Genomic DNA, 17,434 nt, shown 5'->3' on the forward strand with positions numbered 1-17,434 from the left:
TCACTCTCATGGAACAGTTAATATGAAGCCACAGTCAGAACCTAGTTAGCTTCGTTTCAGCACATAAAACACAACTTGTCATTTTTACACTTTGTTTATATACAAATGAAATAATAATGAAGATATATATGTTAAATTGTGACTTTTAGAGATGCAAGATAGGCTGTTTCCCCACGTTTATTTATAGTTATTTATATTAAGCTAAATTGATTGGCAGCTGGTGGGGTGCCGTGCTTTTGTTCCAACAGCCCAAATTTCTGAAGCCCTATCAGTCAGAAAAAATGTACTGCTGGACCGAGAGCCCATATCTCCTGAGACCCGAACTTTTGTTGGTTCGCATTTTTAATTTCTCCTAGCTATTTGGGATCAGTAGGACTTGATAAGTACAAAAAACAAACATATAAGTCGATAATTAAGTCCCAATGTCATCAAACGAGACAATAATAAAGTCCCAATGTCCTTCAGCTGATGATAAATTCCTTATGTCTTCAAACAAGTACTTTGTATTTAGCAGCGTCTTAGCTTGTTACTGTTGCTAAAATTGGTGAAATCTGTTGCCATCAAACTACAAACAATTATGAATAAACCATAAAATTTGATCAGGTTTTGGACGTTTGTGTCGGGATCGGCTGCAGACTGACTTGGCAGAGATGGCTGCCATCTTGTTTTTACCTGGATTAGTGTATTGTTCTCTTACTACCACTAGATGGCACAAAAAGGTGGCCACGAAGGAGGACAACAGGTCTAAGTTAAATAGAATGAAGTAGGAGGTCAATTAAACCCAAAATCTGATGTCCTCATTTGAGGACACAGGGTCTTGGAAGGATATGTCTGACAGCTCATTATGCCTAAACAGTTGCTCATTGCTCCATAGACATTCAGCCCCGTGTTTTTACCAACCTTTCGCAACATTTCCCAGTGGCATTTGAGCTACTGATCCCAGGTGTTTTTCACTGACGTGTCCCTGCTTTCACAGCGACTACTTCAGGGAGCGTGTATTTTTCAGAGAAACAGGACTTTGGAGCAATATGCATTTATTTCTGGGAAAACAGGCTGTCTGAGAAATGGGCTTTTAGTCCAGTGGGACAATTCTCGGACAAATGGGCTTTAAAATACTGGGCCGTCTGAACAATGAAAGCTCCCCACTGTAGCTTTTATATATAGAAATGAAAGTGAATCATCTCATCAAACTCTCTATTGAAAAGCAAATATCTAAACATGTCAGACTATCCTTTTATTACTTTAAATTTGTCAGTTGTAAAATTGTAAATGAGTTCTGGGAAATTTCACAGAGGCAAATAACTGTAGAGACACGCTGCCTTGTGTTATGTCATGAGTCTGAATCTGATCATTTGTCCAGGAGACAGTCTTGTCTGTGATTCAGCTGCTGCTGCTAGTGCTGCTGCTTGGAGCAGCAGGAGGTCTGTGACTGCTGGCCTGTGCAATAAATAATTGATTCCCTCCGGACCACAGGCACACCATGCTAAAGGTTTTTATTTCCACACGTCTCCTTAGGATATACTGTCATTGATTTTTTTTACAAACTCATTATAGCACTTTTGTGGCTCAAAGGTTGAGCGCCGCCAGGGAGGAGGAAGAAGAAAGAAGGCTTCTCTGAGGAAGAATAACAGAACAGACGTGGGTGTGGAGAAGCAGAGAGACACAGATAGGCAGACCAGTATTCACTGGAGCAGGGCTGAGGAAGCTACCGTCGGATGGAGCCATTCTAGTGGAAAGTGGAGCACACCAAATGCCTTGTGACCGGGGCTCTCTTTGGGGTTATTTCAAGCTTCAGGAGAATCAGGGGGGGTCCACTGTGACACTAATGGGAATCTTGTATTTACTATTCTCAGAGCACATAAGAAAAACATGGAAAGCACATTATAGGATCTACTGTATTTCTATGTTTTCTGCAGAATACCGCTAATTAGGTTCCCCTGTTGCCACAAGAGATTTGCCATTTGGTCTTTGTGTTACAAGCCCTCACTCTCCAAAGAAAATAACCCGTATTGACACAAGATATCCATCTCTTTTCTTCGAGAACATTCTCCGCAAAGGAATATTTGACTGATCTCAGTCCTGCTTTTTCTCCATCACCGCACACCATCACAAATCAAACTCTCCACTCAGCAAACTGCACGCCGGCACATCTCAAATGATTTTCCAATCCAATCCCGCTCCCAGTTGCACATGTCAGCTTGATGTAGTGACTTTAAACCTCGACCTATAATTCTGGGTGTGATATCAGAGATCGGCGTGAAGCATCATCGCCATACCCCGAGTTATAAAGCGGCTGACACCATAAAAACAGCACGCACAGTTAAGTTATGATGTGATGGGATTTTTTTTCCGATGATCTGCTTGTAATCTGGTCCAGTCCACACAGGTATCGTTTGAGAATAAACGCTTCACATGCCATGTTGGTAAAATGTGGAACACTGCAGGGACAGCATGCCTCAGGTCAGCTTTAATCAACTTCTGTGTCACAGGTTAAGAGCTGTCAGTCCTGTTTTAACAACAGGCTGTTTTATCCATGTTCACGTGTGAGAGATCTGCTACAAAATGAATCACTCTTATGGATGCCATATTTCAGGTTATGATCAGAAAGACCCAAGGACATAACTGTGATTTAAGGAGTAACAGGGAAACAGGGGTTCTGCCCCCAGAAAAAATAAAAATAGAATCCCATTTCCTGTATTTTTCCATACATTTAGGGTGTATGGTACTCAAAAAAGATGTAGGAAATAATACAGTTGGTCACCATGCTAAATTCTGCCAGCATAGTGTTAAAGGCCCGTCCCAATACCCCCCTTAACCCTACCCCTTGGCCCTACCCCTAGATTTGCGCGTTTCTGCGAGGGGTAGGGGTGTCCCAATTCCTTTTTGCGTGTAGGGGTAGGGGGCATAACGAGGGGTAGTGGGTATGAAACTAGCCCTTCGGAGCGAGGGATTTTAGATGCTGACTTGGCAGCGAGGGGTAAACGTCGCCATGGCTACCACCGAGCAAGAGACGGTGAAAAAAGTTCATACATGTACGTATAATTTCGCAAATAAACATGGAACTTTTGTAAAAACGTTTTTGAATAACTGTGTATTTTTGTAGAGAACGGTATATCAATTTTTTATTGCTATTCACGATGTCTAGATTGGAGTCGACAGAAAGCTAGCTAGCTAACGTTACCATTGTCAGGTTGCTTGTTAGCTAGCTCACACTATCTACCGTCTGTCATCTGTCCTGTTTTTTTTTTTTTCACATTACAATAACACGCAAGCTAGTATAACTATGCTGCCTTGTAATGTTAGCTGGTTAGCTAGCTAGCTAGCTAGCTAGCAGAAGGCCCCTGTCGTACAGATCATTTGTCGTCTGTCGTTCATCAAACAAAGCATGATGAATACAGCAAACGCGATCGGTAGGATGGATTCAACTGGAGACTCCATTGTAGATGCCGGCTGTAAATGTAGATGGCTCACGGCTTCCTGTTTAAAATAGTTACGTATGCGTGAACGTAAACGACACGGTGACATAGTGAGTGGTGTCCCAATTCCTAGGGAAAGATTTCAACCCCTACACCTCGTTGCTTCATTTCAGGGGCCAAGGGGTAGTGGGCAAGGGCTAGAGGTAGAGCCAAGGGCTAAGGGGTAGTGGACAAGGGGGGGTATTGGGATTGGGCCTAAATGTGCTAAACATGCTGCCCCTCTGTGGCGTTATTTTGGAGGATATCAGCGCAAAACCAGCAGCTCAAAACATTCTCTGCCAGACAACAATATATTTCATATGTGGTTAGAATAAAACAAAAATATGCTTTTCAAAGTGGGAGGACACAAACAGGGTTTCAAAAAGGCAGGAGGGGGTCATGTCCCCTGTGTCCCCAGTGGAAATTGCACCTCAGGACAGACTTTGATGTCGTGTCATGTAGAATTAACAGAGGGTCAATCAGCTCCAGTCTTCCTTGATCCGTCAAAGCCACAGGTTTTACTGCATGTCTTGTTAAAACAGAAGATATATCACACACAGTTCTGGTAGAAGACAGAGAAACTTGGCTTCAAACATTTCTTACAGCAAAGCCAACAGTGCTCCTGTGGCCGTGAGCTAGTTTCCTTATTTAAAACGTGTGGGTGTTGTTAAAGCCTCACTCTGGAATTTCACACTGTACTAATACATTTATTATTGAGGGCACAAGATATTCAGATACAGCTTAACAATTAGATCTGTTTCTCAAGACAACCCGCTATGCTAAAATGTAGGTATTTTACTACTAGTGGTATTTCACTGCACACGAATTGAAAACGCAACGAAATCTGTATTGACTTACAACTGCAATTCATAATTCACTCCAAGCAACCGTGATATAGCATAAAGGTCATGCTGCTTGATCGAATTTTCTACAAGGATCAAGACATTTATTATTTGCCCTTTTCCCCAGGATTACTCTTATGGACTGTTATGTAACGTAAAGCTGCATGTGCTAGCATGTGCTGTAAAGTGTGTTTGCAAACAGATGCGGAGTGTCACTGAGAATCATGGGTATCTCCGTGGTGACCCTGGAGGTATTAATGTGCTTCCTGCTGAAGAAATGACCTGCCTCTAAGTCTGCTCATGACATTTACCCATCAACCATCGCCAACCGGGGGGGGCAGAGAGCAGGGGGTTTATCTTCTGACGGTGCTACTGTCGCTATATAATCGATTTATTGGCAGAGGAAGACAGCTAATGAAATCCTTATTAAAAAATGAGTATAAGTCAGCATTATTAATGGCAAGAGTCCTTTAGTGGAGAAGTTGTGACTGAGTTCAGTGTAACACTTTAATTTATACTCTGCAGGATATTCCTAAAAAATACTAGACTCACACAAAAGTAATCACTCTTAATCATCACTTATGACTCACTAGATGTCTGTGAAAGTGTATTTATCTGCAGAGACTCTGCCATCTGCCTATATTTTCCTTCTTTTTTCTTATTTTGCTGCATTCGGGATGTTCCTGGGTGCGTAGCCCCTAGCCAAAATCAGCAGGTGCCGGTGAGACAGAACTTTATATCCAAGAGCATCCAGGAGGAAGCTACAAAAATCATTTCCACAGCACCAAAAAAAAACCCCACAAATATAGTGAGGCAGAACACCAGTCAGACAGTGCTAGTTTCAAAATGAGAGTGAATCTGGGGTTGGCTTTCACTTTCCCTGGTGAGCAGGGATGTAGAGTGTTGCGGAGTTGTCCTGTTTTCTGGACAGGTACGTGCCAGCAATTAGCTTAGTTAGCTTGCTAAAGTATCGGCTTTTCCATGACAACAAATGTAACATTCCTACAATAGTAGCTTGCAGTGTACGTACAGGCAGTGTAGGAAGGAGGCGGCAAGTTTGAATGCTATGTGTACAAACAGTAAGCAAGACAAATCACACACACATCCCGCATCGTATAAATTAAAACACTACAAAAATCCATTGGTTTTCACAGTTCAAATTTCTTCTCATTTCAGATCACTTTACTTCCTATCCCTGTGTGTTTTTACTCCCTGTTGATGACTTCACCTGTGTCTGATTGTCAGCCCCGTCCTGATTAGCCTCACCTGTGTCTCATTATCCTTCCCCTCACCAGAGTATTTAGTGTGTGTCTTGTTTTCTCTCTGTGCCAGTTCATCATAGCTCCTTGTGTGTCAAGCGTTCCAGCCTTTCCCTGCGTCCTTTTCTTGTTTTGTTTTTGATTTAGCCTGTTGATTGACTCTGCCTCAACCCTACTGGATTTGTTTGTCTCCACTGATTGTCCTTCTGTGTACCAAACCTAGCTTTTTGCATTTGAGTCCACTCTCACCTGGTTCACCAGTTGTTACACTGGGTGCCTTTCAAATCCAACACACCATGCCATGAATATTTCGGTGCTAAGAAGCTAATTGCACCTAAATGATGAAGTACAACAATAACTCTCCAGAGTACTAGGGGCTAATATTCACTTCTAAGCCTTGCAACAGAATTGAATTTGCTGTTTGATAAATATTCAGAAAAATTAAAGCGACAGGAACGACCACTCCTCTGGAACCAAATTAGAATTTAGGTGTTTCACATTAGCAGAGTGGCTGATAATGGGCTAAACTGCTGCAAATAAACGCTTACACAATTTGTCACAATTACATCTGAAGCCATAATACAAATGTGCAAAGGGAAAACAAGTCACCAACAACAGTTTGAGTGTGGACAGAAGCATAAATATAGTGCTGTTTCAATGGGGCCAGTTGAGAGATTAGACCCTCCGACATCGTGTTGGGCCAAGAACGGGCAAATTCTTTGGTATTTTTGTCACTGACAGGTATGTAATAATGATTGCTGGGTAATTTGTATGTTAATGTAAAATGTCTAGTCTCTTTTTGTTTCTATGACAAGACGATAAGATATGTTATCTACTTTAGAAGCAAAATCTCTTGATAGTGATAAGCTAAGAGCATTTCAAACATAAAAGTGACAGTGTAAGACGAGAAAAGAACAGCAGGAGAAGGTAGCAAATTAGATTCCTTTGGCTTTTTTACAGTCTTTCTTTCTGACTTCTCTGATTTTCAAACACAAAAGTCCAAGCAACTCATTCGACTGTAAAATCCAACACATTGTGTGTGCTTCAGAACTAGTAATTAGCGTGCGCTATAGGGCCTGTAATAATAGCTAACTACCTTACGCCTCTGAGCATGAAAGTTCACTTATGACAGGTAATATGTCAGAAATGGTCTTAACTCAAAGGTCCAGTTAGTGGCTTTTCCTGAGCTTTCAACTGCATGTTATGATCTTTAATAATAAGTGGAGCTGCCACAGGTGTCATCATCATAAGTATCCATGAATGACTGCTTATTGTCTCACAACTGACGCTCCACACTTCAGTCATGTGATGGACCCTGAGCTGAGTCCACTTGAAAGTCAAAATGATTTATTCAATATTAAAACACTTTGTTATATATTAAAAGAAACATGACGTATTGGTAACACGTTTTATGCAGACATGAGCTATTATTCTGCAAAAGGCTGCAGCAGTCAGTGGACACTGAAATTTGCTATCTGCTAGACTGACCATGACAATGTGGACATGAAAGAGAGTATCATCCAAGCTTTGACAGATCGTGTGACAAGCTAATAGGACCACAATTAATTAACCCGAGAAACTCTAATTACCCGATAGTAATCACCATCTAGGAAACTGCTGCTGTAAAGGTCAGTCCTCTGACGTTCCTCTTCTTATCTACCAATCAAATTGAATGACACTCAGAATAAGTCATCAGATCATTTTCATTACATTTTTCTTATCTTCCGAACCTCTTGGAAACTAATCTGTGAAGATATTCAACAAATGCTGTTGCTACTCCGAGGCTGTTCCAGAACTCTAAAAGCTCATCTCCACTCTCACTCTCTCACCTTGATAAGTGCCTCCAGCTCCTCAGGGGTAACACATGGGTGTCTCTCCAGGAAAGAAGCCTTCTCCAGGGTGATACTGGTCTTCTGGATGCTCTCAAACGGCTGCTCCAGCGCCCTGAATGCCAGACCTCCACAAACCAGGTAGAGGACGACCACGATGAACACCGCCAGCACCGTCTTCCACTTCATCACCGAGTGGAGCGCCGCGGCCGTGCCATCGCAGCTGGCATCCATGCTGGTCACCACGCTGGCAGAGCGGGAGGAGATGGACAGGCGCGGTAATGGACAGTGACCATTGGCCTTTGGGTCGCAGCCCATCGGGTTTTGCATGGTGGCCACGCTGGCCTGGACCAGGCTCGACTTAGCCATGCCAGGCTGGACCTTTTTGGGAGGGACCAAGTTGGTCTGGACCGCCACTGGGGAAAAGAGTGACAGGGAAGAGAAGATTAATTTGTGTTGGAGGACAGAAACAGCAGTTCTGTCTCTACTGAAAATTATTCTGATGATTTTAGGCAAATACAAATTAGCAGACTGTTCTTGGCTGAAGGCCCTGAATCTGTTACAGGCTGGATATGAATAAAATGTGAAGACAGACTGAGTGTTCAGAAAAAAAAAGTCCTTCTGACATGTTGTTTGGAAGGCAGTCTTTGAGGCTTTTTAGGTGCGTTTGAAATGATTACACAGTGTCCATGTGTTTACAGATCCCTATTGTTGTTCTTTGTCCTGTGATAACTAGTGTGTTGCAGTAATAAAATGGAAACATGAATTTAATTGAAGTTTTGGCGGCCTCCTTTAATCCGTTTGTGCCGGCAGCAGAAATTTTGAATTTTCTTTTGATGGAAATATTCTCGAGGCTTGCCTAAGCACAACCCTGAGGAAATTTTCTACATCAGTCAAAGCATTTGGCTGAAAAGTGAGTTCTGGTATGAGAGAATGGCTCCTCAAGTGAGGGTTTTCACCTGCTGTATGACTAATAATACATTAATCCGGTGCAACTTTTATTTATATGGAATCTATATAGATAGGGGCCTCTCACATGTGTATTGAAAATGACAAAACTCCCTACATTCTTATTGCTTATTGTGGGGTATTTCCTACGGTTTTAATAAGAAAACAGTGCCCAAAGACTAAAGATAGCATGATAAGAACATGGCTTTATCTCAGAAACTACAAGGAGCACTATGAAGCGTTTTTGTGATCACTACATATTATTATTATTATTATTATTATTATTATTATTATTATTATTATTATTATTATTATTATTATTATTATTATTATTGCAGATTTCAACTGGGCTTATTCAAAAAGTTATGAATTCATTTCTAATTGACTGTGTCGGTATGTCGTGTGCACCCATTTCCTAATAAAGAGGCAAACCCTCGCTTAAAAATCTAATTTAATTTTTAGTTTAATTTAAAAAACCCTCACGGGGGACCTATTTGTCGCCGTTAGCGCGAGGGAATTATAAGAGTCTGACACATCAAAAGCCCTGATTGGCAGCCAGTGTGAGGGATGGTAACAATTAAAAGGAGAAAGCCATGAGTGGGACAATGGATCGCTTTATTGTGCGAGGCAAATTACAGTGAAGCACCAGCAAAGACGACCTACCACAAAATGCAACAAGAAAAAAAAGCTGTCAGTAGACAGTATCATGAAAGCTTTCTGTCTTATTCTTTCTTATTTTATTGTCTTATGTCGTGATAAGAGTGATAACACACATTATAGAAGCTACTGAGCACAGATATAAATACAGGTGTGCCTTGAGATTTTGTTTTGCCTGTTGGTATGCTTTGGGCATGAAATGTTTGAAATCCACTGATCCAAAGATTTCAGAGTTGTATTATTTGATATTTCCCAAAATATGTCTTTACCAGATTGCAAGACTGCCCAAGTGCCAGATTTCGACGACTTCGGAGTGAGACTGGGCTTGCATTGTAGTTTTTTTAATTGCAAGTCCCTGGGAAGCAGAAATTCACTAGTGTCCCGTTGCTGTTACTGTATTTGACATGCAAGCCGCATGAAAGTTTAATCTACTCCATCAACATTTGTTCCAATTGGACTTGCAACAAAAAAACTACAATGCAAGCCCAGTCTCACTCCGAAGTCGTCGAAATCTGGCACTTGGGCAGTGACTTGCGGCGTCAGAAACCAACGTAAAAAGGTGTACTGTAACGTCCGTGTGATATGTGGCCAGTTGCCATTATAGTTTAACAGTGCCCAGCAGTGTCAGGAGGAAATGTGGTGGGACAAGGACGAAAGTTAAGGCGGCGAAAGTCCAACAGGGTTTGGTGAGAGGGAGCGGTAGATGGGTCAAACAAACACCGACTTTCACCCGAGAGAGCGGTGTCCATGTCCCATCAGATTCTAAAACCCTGTGTGTTCGGTTTTCAAAGAGACTTTACCTAAACATTAAATTTCCTGCGAAAACGGAAGTGAATTTTGAAAAAGGACAAAGCATGTAACAGGCAGAACTTGACACAGTGTCCCAGAACGTCAACAACCAACGCACCCAGGGTACCTTGCATGTTGTATGTGAACATGGAAAGTCCATGACCAAAACATCAATATGTGACAAGGTCAAAGTGAGAATCGATTGCCTACCTCTGTACGTGAGTGACGTAATAGCTAAATTATTTCAAAGTGAGTCCTTGGGGAACAGAAATCACTGCACAGGTTTGGACTCAGCACCTGGACAATGAAGAATTGTGTCTGTTTTGCACACTGAACACCACATTTTGTAAATGCAAGTCTCATTACAGCCACTGACAACCTACATCCTCCTGCATGAGGCATTACAAAGCGATTTCCTTCTATTAGTCCGAGCTAATGAAGGGCTATTCACAATGCAGAAGCTAGAAGCTATCGGCACAAATGTCTGTGTCAAAGCCGTCATCTCGACATCTTAATGCACTGAGAATTTGTTTTGGATCCTGCACATAAAAGCCATTATTGCCGTGAAATGGAGCCTCAGCGGCTGCCTCGACCACTAATGCAGAGAAACCTTGTTATTAAATTACTGTGAATTATCAGCGTGAAAGAAAAACCTGAGGAAACCTGAATTAGTGGAGATAATCGAATGATTCTGAGTATGTAACATAGAGTTACATAAGGCAAAACAGACAAAAAACTGCACAAATATTCAAACACACACACCATTTGCAACTAAATCCGTACAGTGTTGCGAGGTGTAGGTGAAAATTGAGTTATCCTCTATGCTGAGAAGCAGGATTCAATTTTTCTGATAGACTGAAAGAGAGGGCAGGATAAGTGCCACTCTCAGTCATTGGCTTCTGGGTGGGTTTTTATCACAAATGCATGGGTGCTGGAGCGGGTCAACCAAGTGGCAAGCAGCACCGAGCAGGCGGCCAATTTTAGATTCCTTTAATGTATATAAACCATTGTAGAAGCTATTCTGAGCTGCGGCCTTCACCTCCAACGCCCCCACCTCTCTCAGATGATCGCAGAGCGAGCCGTGCCTCGGAGCCCTGGGTGGAGCCTGCTGTCGACTCAGATGCAGCTCTCGTAGGTAGGAATACCAAATGGATTTGTCTGAGAGGGGGGTACTCTTTTGTTTACTAATGGGATAGGGTCACTTATGGGATATGCTCGGTAAAACGTATGCACTCACACACGCACCCCGCCCTGATGAGTCAAGGGCATCCAGGAAGTGTCTCATTCTCTGATCCAGGAGCAATGAATCTTGTTAGTTAATGCCCGTATCATGAGTGAATCAATACCAGCAAAGTGATGTCAAAAGCTCAGGAAGGTGCAAAACTGACACTTTCAATTTATAGTACGTGCCTTTAAGGGCGGTGGCGGGCTATTTTTAGCACATGAGATGAATTAGAAAATTACGACTGAGAGGTGAAGCAGCAGAAAGAATATAACCCTACATCATGTCGTCTGCTGTGTTTGGTGCAGCCTTGTTGATGGATGCAGTCAAATATCTGCCAGTTAATTGATTGCAAATGGGCCACGTCCATAACTAGTCTTACTGCAATGTTAATTGCTTTTCATCTCATCTTGTGAGTGAGTGAAATTAAATAAATAAGTTGTATGCAGCAGGGCAGCAGCAGCTATACACTAGGGTATTTCAGAAAGCTGTATCTCCTCGACTTTAGTGCAGCTGAGTGATTTTAAAAAACAAATAACATCCTCAGTAAAAGAATATAAGTCTATGTATGAGTTTTAAACCATAGATGCACAACCGAAACTGGGATGAACATTATTCCATTTGCATTTAATTCTTCCAATGCCATGTGGCATTCATCGAAAATCCTTCTCAAACCACTGAATTTGCTTCTTATTGATTCTGGCAAATTAAATAAGGACTGAGTGGAGAGCAGTGCTTTTTATCTGATAGCATCCGATACTCTCTCGCTCCTCTCTCTCAGCCCTCACTCTCTGTTTCCAGCATGTCTGGGCAAAGCACAGGAAACGTCCACTAGAGACTTAGGTCCATCACAGAACTGGAAAAATAAACATGTGGCTGCTGCTGACGAAGATTCTCATGCATTGAAATGGTTGCATCAACCATTCACTTTCTGTTTAGTGGGGCACAGTTGTGGTGGGACACTGTAAACATTCAGTTTGTCAACATCTCAGCATGTCAGCTGCATAATGCGTGCACAATATTCACCCCCTGATGAACACAGTGCAAAGCTACTAGTAGTAGTAAACACGAGGGCAGATTTTGGGTTGTGCTTAGGTCGGCTCCTGGCCCAGTTACTCCCTGTGGTACTAGACAGGTTGTAAGCGTTCAACTCACCAGCTGAGCCTCAAATTTAAGCATCAAGCCAGGCTGAATCACAGACGCCAGGCCAAGGACTTCCAGCAAAAACTAGTTTCAAAATAAAATCCTTAGTGGGGATGTTGCCAGGAGTGGCTTAGTCTATCTAAATATAGACTTACATAAGTGTAGATTTCGGGGGAATGCAGGGGACACATCCACCTTAATATTTAGATTGAGTGCATTTACACCATCAGATGATGCAAAACAGGCAAAAATCTGAGGCAGAAAAAAATCACCAGAATGCTGGAAACTAATTGTGTAATGCTCAAAATTTCCTGGGGAGCAACCCTAAGCCAATGGTTGAACCATGGGGTCCAGATTTCTCCTTAGTCATTTGTTCAAGATCTACTCAGTCTAATACATTCAGCGTCATACTTGCGTTTGGCCATGTCATCAAGCTAATTTGCTGCCTCTGTCAAGTGGCTGTACATTAGTCACTCACTCTACAGCAGGAAACAGCACTTCAAAAAGACAGCTCTGTGATGGAAATTCACCATACTCAAAAAAAAAAAATTTTTTTTTTTTTTTTGTTTACAAACTTGACACATTTGTGAGTCATTTGCAGTGCATTCAGAATGGACCCACCACCCACCAGTTGGGGACCACTGCCCTAAGCCCCCAATGAATCATATGTGTCCCCCAGTATTGAAATTAAACCATACGCCCTGGTGACTATACATCTCATACCAAAATTAGAACATTAAATTTCAATAGAGATTAAAGACCAAGCAAAATTCTCATTTTTGGAACCATATGTAAAACATAGGGGCATAACATGGACTTTTTAAGTGGTTACATAGGGTCGATCTTTTTGTGCTTCTGGCCAGTTGACCACAATACTGCCAAACCATGACTTGCAAAAGTCCACAGAGACTGGACGTGTTTCAGCGGAGTTCAGTAACAAAGAGTGTTTTCGGCCATCGTAAGTAAATTTCTTTGTCATCTTGTTTTTTGATTACAGACACCGAATCCAACCATATATCATCTTAACTGTCTTGTTGCCTAAAAGCACCATTTTGAACGATGTAACCAACTCGCAGCAAGTGTCGGCTCAGCTTGAAAAAATTTCCACACATAGTGCATTTTTTCTATCTTCGCACTCAAATTTATGTTCAGTTTGAACTCATGTTCTTGATTAAATTACATATAATTTGTATTTTTAATTTGTCAGGTATCTTAATGACACACAATATTACCAACTTGCCCATTTTTATACATAAAATACTCATATTTTGACATGTGGACCTAGGTTACCCATCGTATCTATCCAACCGTTAAATATCAATGATAGACTAACAGATGGACGGATACCTATTCTTCCTCTAATGTAGATGGAGAAATAGGTATCTACATGCATCTATCCATCAATTTTTTTTTTTTTTTTATAGATATTTTTTGGGGCATTTTTAGCCTTTAATGGATAGGACAGACAAGTGTGAAGGGGGGAGAGAGAGAGAGAGTGACATGCAGCAAAGGGCCACAGGCTGGAGTCGAACCCGAGCCGCTGCGGCAACAGCCTTGTACATGGGGCGCCTGCTCTACCACTAAGCCACCAATGCCCGCATCTATCCATCAATTTATCACAAATGAGAAGAGAAACACATATAATATCCATATGTTTTTCCATTCATGAAGCATTGGTGGTTAGATAAGGGGTGTACAGATGTTTGGATATCTATCAGACATAGATCATAAATATAGCAAGTAAACAAAATTGTGATGAATAAATTGTGTTAAACAGACAACTAACCCTCTGCCTGTTACATAGGCTATAACCCCACCCATGGGGTACGTTCTAACATTTCACCTCCACCAGTGCAATTGTAGGCTAGACGAAAGGAAAGTTCTAGAAAAAAAACAACAGTTCATTTGTAGCAGAAATGTGCATGTTAGAATAAAAAAAAAAAAAAAAAAATAATCACAAACAGTTGTAATAACACTGATCCAAAACTAAAATGTTAGGTTGTCTCCCCTATTACAGGCACAGTCACAATCTAGTCTATTTCCGGTGAGATTAATTATTTGGTAGGCTAATAATCCACCATGAGTGCCCAGCCATGCCTGGTGGTTATAATAATCGGAAATTATAGCTTCATGCTGGAATTTCGACAATTTTCGACATGTCCCTAAGGCGCAATTATTTCTAAGGCAACAACTTTACGTGCTTTTATTTTGGCAGCATTTCCGGTTTCACCGTGGCTATTCCCGCCAGCTTGAAGCGGTCGCGGCTCCGCTCCCAGCAGCATTTCCTTCTACAACTGTGCACAAGGAGGATGGAGAATAAAGAAATCCACCCAACCGCCTTGTCTCGTGTTAAGGGTCATTTTGGCACATTAAAATATTACAATAAGAAAAAACACACTGGGAAAAAAAACAAAATATTGAGTAAAAATGTTGAATAATGCAGATTTACTGTGCCTCAGATATCTCTATGAGGTGTTGCTGAGATTTAGAGTAATATTAAATGACATATGTAAAGTTATGACACAATAACAAAGCAGTATTCACCAACCTTGTTCCGGGTCCCAGTTAACTTGTTTCCTCGGGTTTTCTATTGGAAATTTCATCTCTATTTTTGTTCTCGGTCAAAACGTGAAAGGAATTTGCTTCAATCCGATTATAAAAAATAAATAAAAATAGCCAAATCACGAGGAGTTCTCCCACGTCTTCGGCACATCATGTTTTCGTGGATGTGGGTGTAAATTGTACGGAGAAATAAGCGCATCGCAGGACCGCATTGTCTGCCTCTGCTGTCCCCCCTCCTCCTCCTTTTTCTCCTCCACCTCGCTTGGACGCGCGGTGCTCGTCTGCCAAGAGAGATACTTGGGAGACCTTTTCACTGAGGACCGAACCACATCACGTCCCACACTCTGCACACGCACACCAGTGGTCCGGTCCATAAAACACAGCTGGAGCGCGTCCAGAAAAAGGCAACTTTAACCACGCGTCACGCCGGCAGCAGGAACAACGGGCAAGGATGCTCTCCTCCCTTTCACTCCCAGAGCGCACTACTCCACCTGTTTTTACTCTCACTAGCCTCCAGCTAAATTTGCCTCTAGCTTTGGATCAGATACATTTTAATTCGCTCTCAAAATCCATATTAAATTGGCTACTCACTCTTTTCTTTTAGCCCCCCAAACAGGATTATCTTCCCATCGTTTGGCAACCGGCGACGGAGCACATGGCGCAGGGGAGCAAGTCAAATCAGCAGCAGACTTAAACCATTACATCACTCACATGAATGGGAAACAGTGCATAATTTATGAACAACGATAGCTTAGGATAAGTCGCCTCCTCCATCTGGTTAGCCCCCCTAAATTGTGCACCAGTCAGATGGTGACGATGGGAACAATTCATGAACAGTTTGGCCAAAGTGGATTCAGGAAAAATTAAGAGGAAAAAAAGACTTTTGTGTTGATAGTGGAGCCAAAATGTCCTGCAGGTGTTGCAAGTTTGAACTTTAAATTGAAGTTATAGCCTGGTTTAAAGATCATACTCTTTTACTCCAACCATTCAAGCATTATATAGTTTAATACACATATTTTTACATATATAATAATAGTTTTTCTACCCTACCCTGAAGGCAGGCTTAGGTTTTCATTCATTTCAATAGACTTCTGAAAGTAAGCTTGCAAACTGCTTTTATTTTTGTCCAGAAATATGTTACTGTAACTTTAATCTTCACTTGCAAATGCATCATAATAATGATAGCATTATACCTTATTTAATTAGTTGAGGAAGCTGCTTTGAAAACACAGCTTTGCAAGCTACCAATGACATCACACTGAAAGAAGTTGAACTACAGCAAAGCTACTGTGGGAAGAAATCTAGCAACTTAGTAAAAGTAGCTGAGCTTTGTAAAAGATCAAATCACTAAATATCATGCAAAAATGTCTCATGACAGCATAAGATAACACTTACCTGAGTCTAGGCTCGTGCAAAAAGTGTCCATTGTTGGCAGGTCGCACATAAACAAATGAGTAAAATACCCCTCTATTTATTGGCAGGTGCAGGCCCACAATGCACTGCACTGTGGCATCAGTTGCCAAGCTCTATATGTTTTAAGTTTAGGTTTACAAATTCTGCCTGACCAGTGCCTGGGCATGTCTTCACTGCAGTCAGGATGACTTCACTACAGTGAAGTAATGATAAAATAAAAATTGAAAAATTATTCCCTTCCTTGGTAACACTTTGTATGGATGATCCACTCACAGATAGTTTATATTATATATTTATATGTATTTTTATCGTCTTATCAGCTTATCAGTTGAGAATCAGTTCAACTGTTTCACTTTGAACAGATTGTCTATAAAGTACAGTATGTGACTATTCAAAAACACCTACATCCATCCATTTTCCTTAACTGCTTATCCTCTTGAGGGTCACAGGGGTGCTGGAGCCTATCCCAGCTGACACTGGGCGAGAGGTGGACAGGTCACCAGACTATCACTATCACTATCACTATCACAGGGCTGACACATAGAGACAGACCTTCATGCTCACATGGACAATTTTAGAGTCATATATTAGCCTTCATGTCTTTGGACTGTGGGAGGAAGGCGGAGCACCCGGAGAAAACCACGGGGAGAACATGCAAACTCTGCACAGGAGGGCTCCCTCCTGGGATCAAACCAGAAACCCAATCTTGCTGTGAGGCAACAGTGCTAACCACCATACCACCGTGCCACCCTAAACACCTATATATTCCAAGATTAATTTAGTTGAACTATTCACTCAACCTGCGCCGCATAGGTTGAGTGAATAGGTGAAGTTCAGTTTTTCTGAGAGTATGAAGTGGACTGTTGAATTGTTGAATTGCAACTGGAGAAACAGAAATTTTACAAGAGCTCTAGTAGGTGGACAACTAAACTAATTGCCTTAGATTCATTCATTCATTTTCCATAACCACTTATCCTGTTGGGGGTTGTGGGAGGGTTGGAGCCTATCCCAGCTGACACTGGGCGAGAGGTGGGGTACACCCTGTACAGGTCACCAGACTATCACAGGGCTGACACATAGAGACAAACAACCATGCGCACTCACATTCACACCTACGGACAATTTAGAGTCACCAATTAACCTGCATGTCTTTGGACTGTGGGAGGAAGCTGGAGCACCTTCAGAAAACCCACGCTGACACAAGGAGCCTGCACAGAAGGGCTCCCCCACCCTGGGTTTGAACCAGGAACCTTCTTGCTGTGAGGCAACAATGCTAACCACTGCACCACCATGCAAGTGATTAAATGAGTAAAAT

General features: G+C 41.8%; 1 protein-coding gene across 2 annotated transcripts in view; it reads right to left on the reverse strand.

The window, feature by feature from the left end:
* Window positions 1-15,417, reverse strand: part of kcnk10b (potassium channel, subfamily K, member 10b) — a 30,052-nt gene extending 14,635 nt beyond the window's left edge. Inside the window, exons 1-2 of one of the 2 annotated variants that reach the window (XM_033643591.2) lie at window positions 15,298-15,417; window positions 7,386-7,801 (exon numbers count right to left, since the gene is read on the reverse strand). In XM_033643591.2, the coding sequence (XP_033499482.2) occupies window positions 7,386-7,801; window position 15,298 (417 nt within the window). In that variant the 5' untranslated portion in view covers window positions 15,299-15,417. Of the gene's footprint in view, window positions 1-7,385; window positions 7,802-14,692; window positions 15,270-15,297 lie in introns of those variants that run through there. The other variant, XM_033643589.2, reaches the window with a different exon arrangement.
* Window positions 15,418-17,434: the final 2,017 nt, after the last annotated feature.

This window comes from Epinephelus lanceolatus, chromosome 15 (assembly GCF_041903045.1).
Source record: "Epinephelus lanceolatus isolate andai-2023 chromosome 15, ASM4190304v1, whole genome shotgun sequence".
Classification (NCBI taxonomy): Eukaryota; Metazoa; Chordata; class Actinopteri; order Perciformes; family Serranidae; genus Epinephelus; species Epinephelus lanceolatus.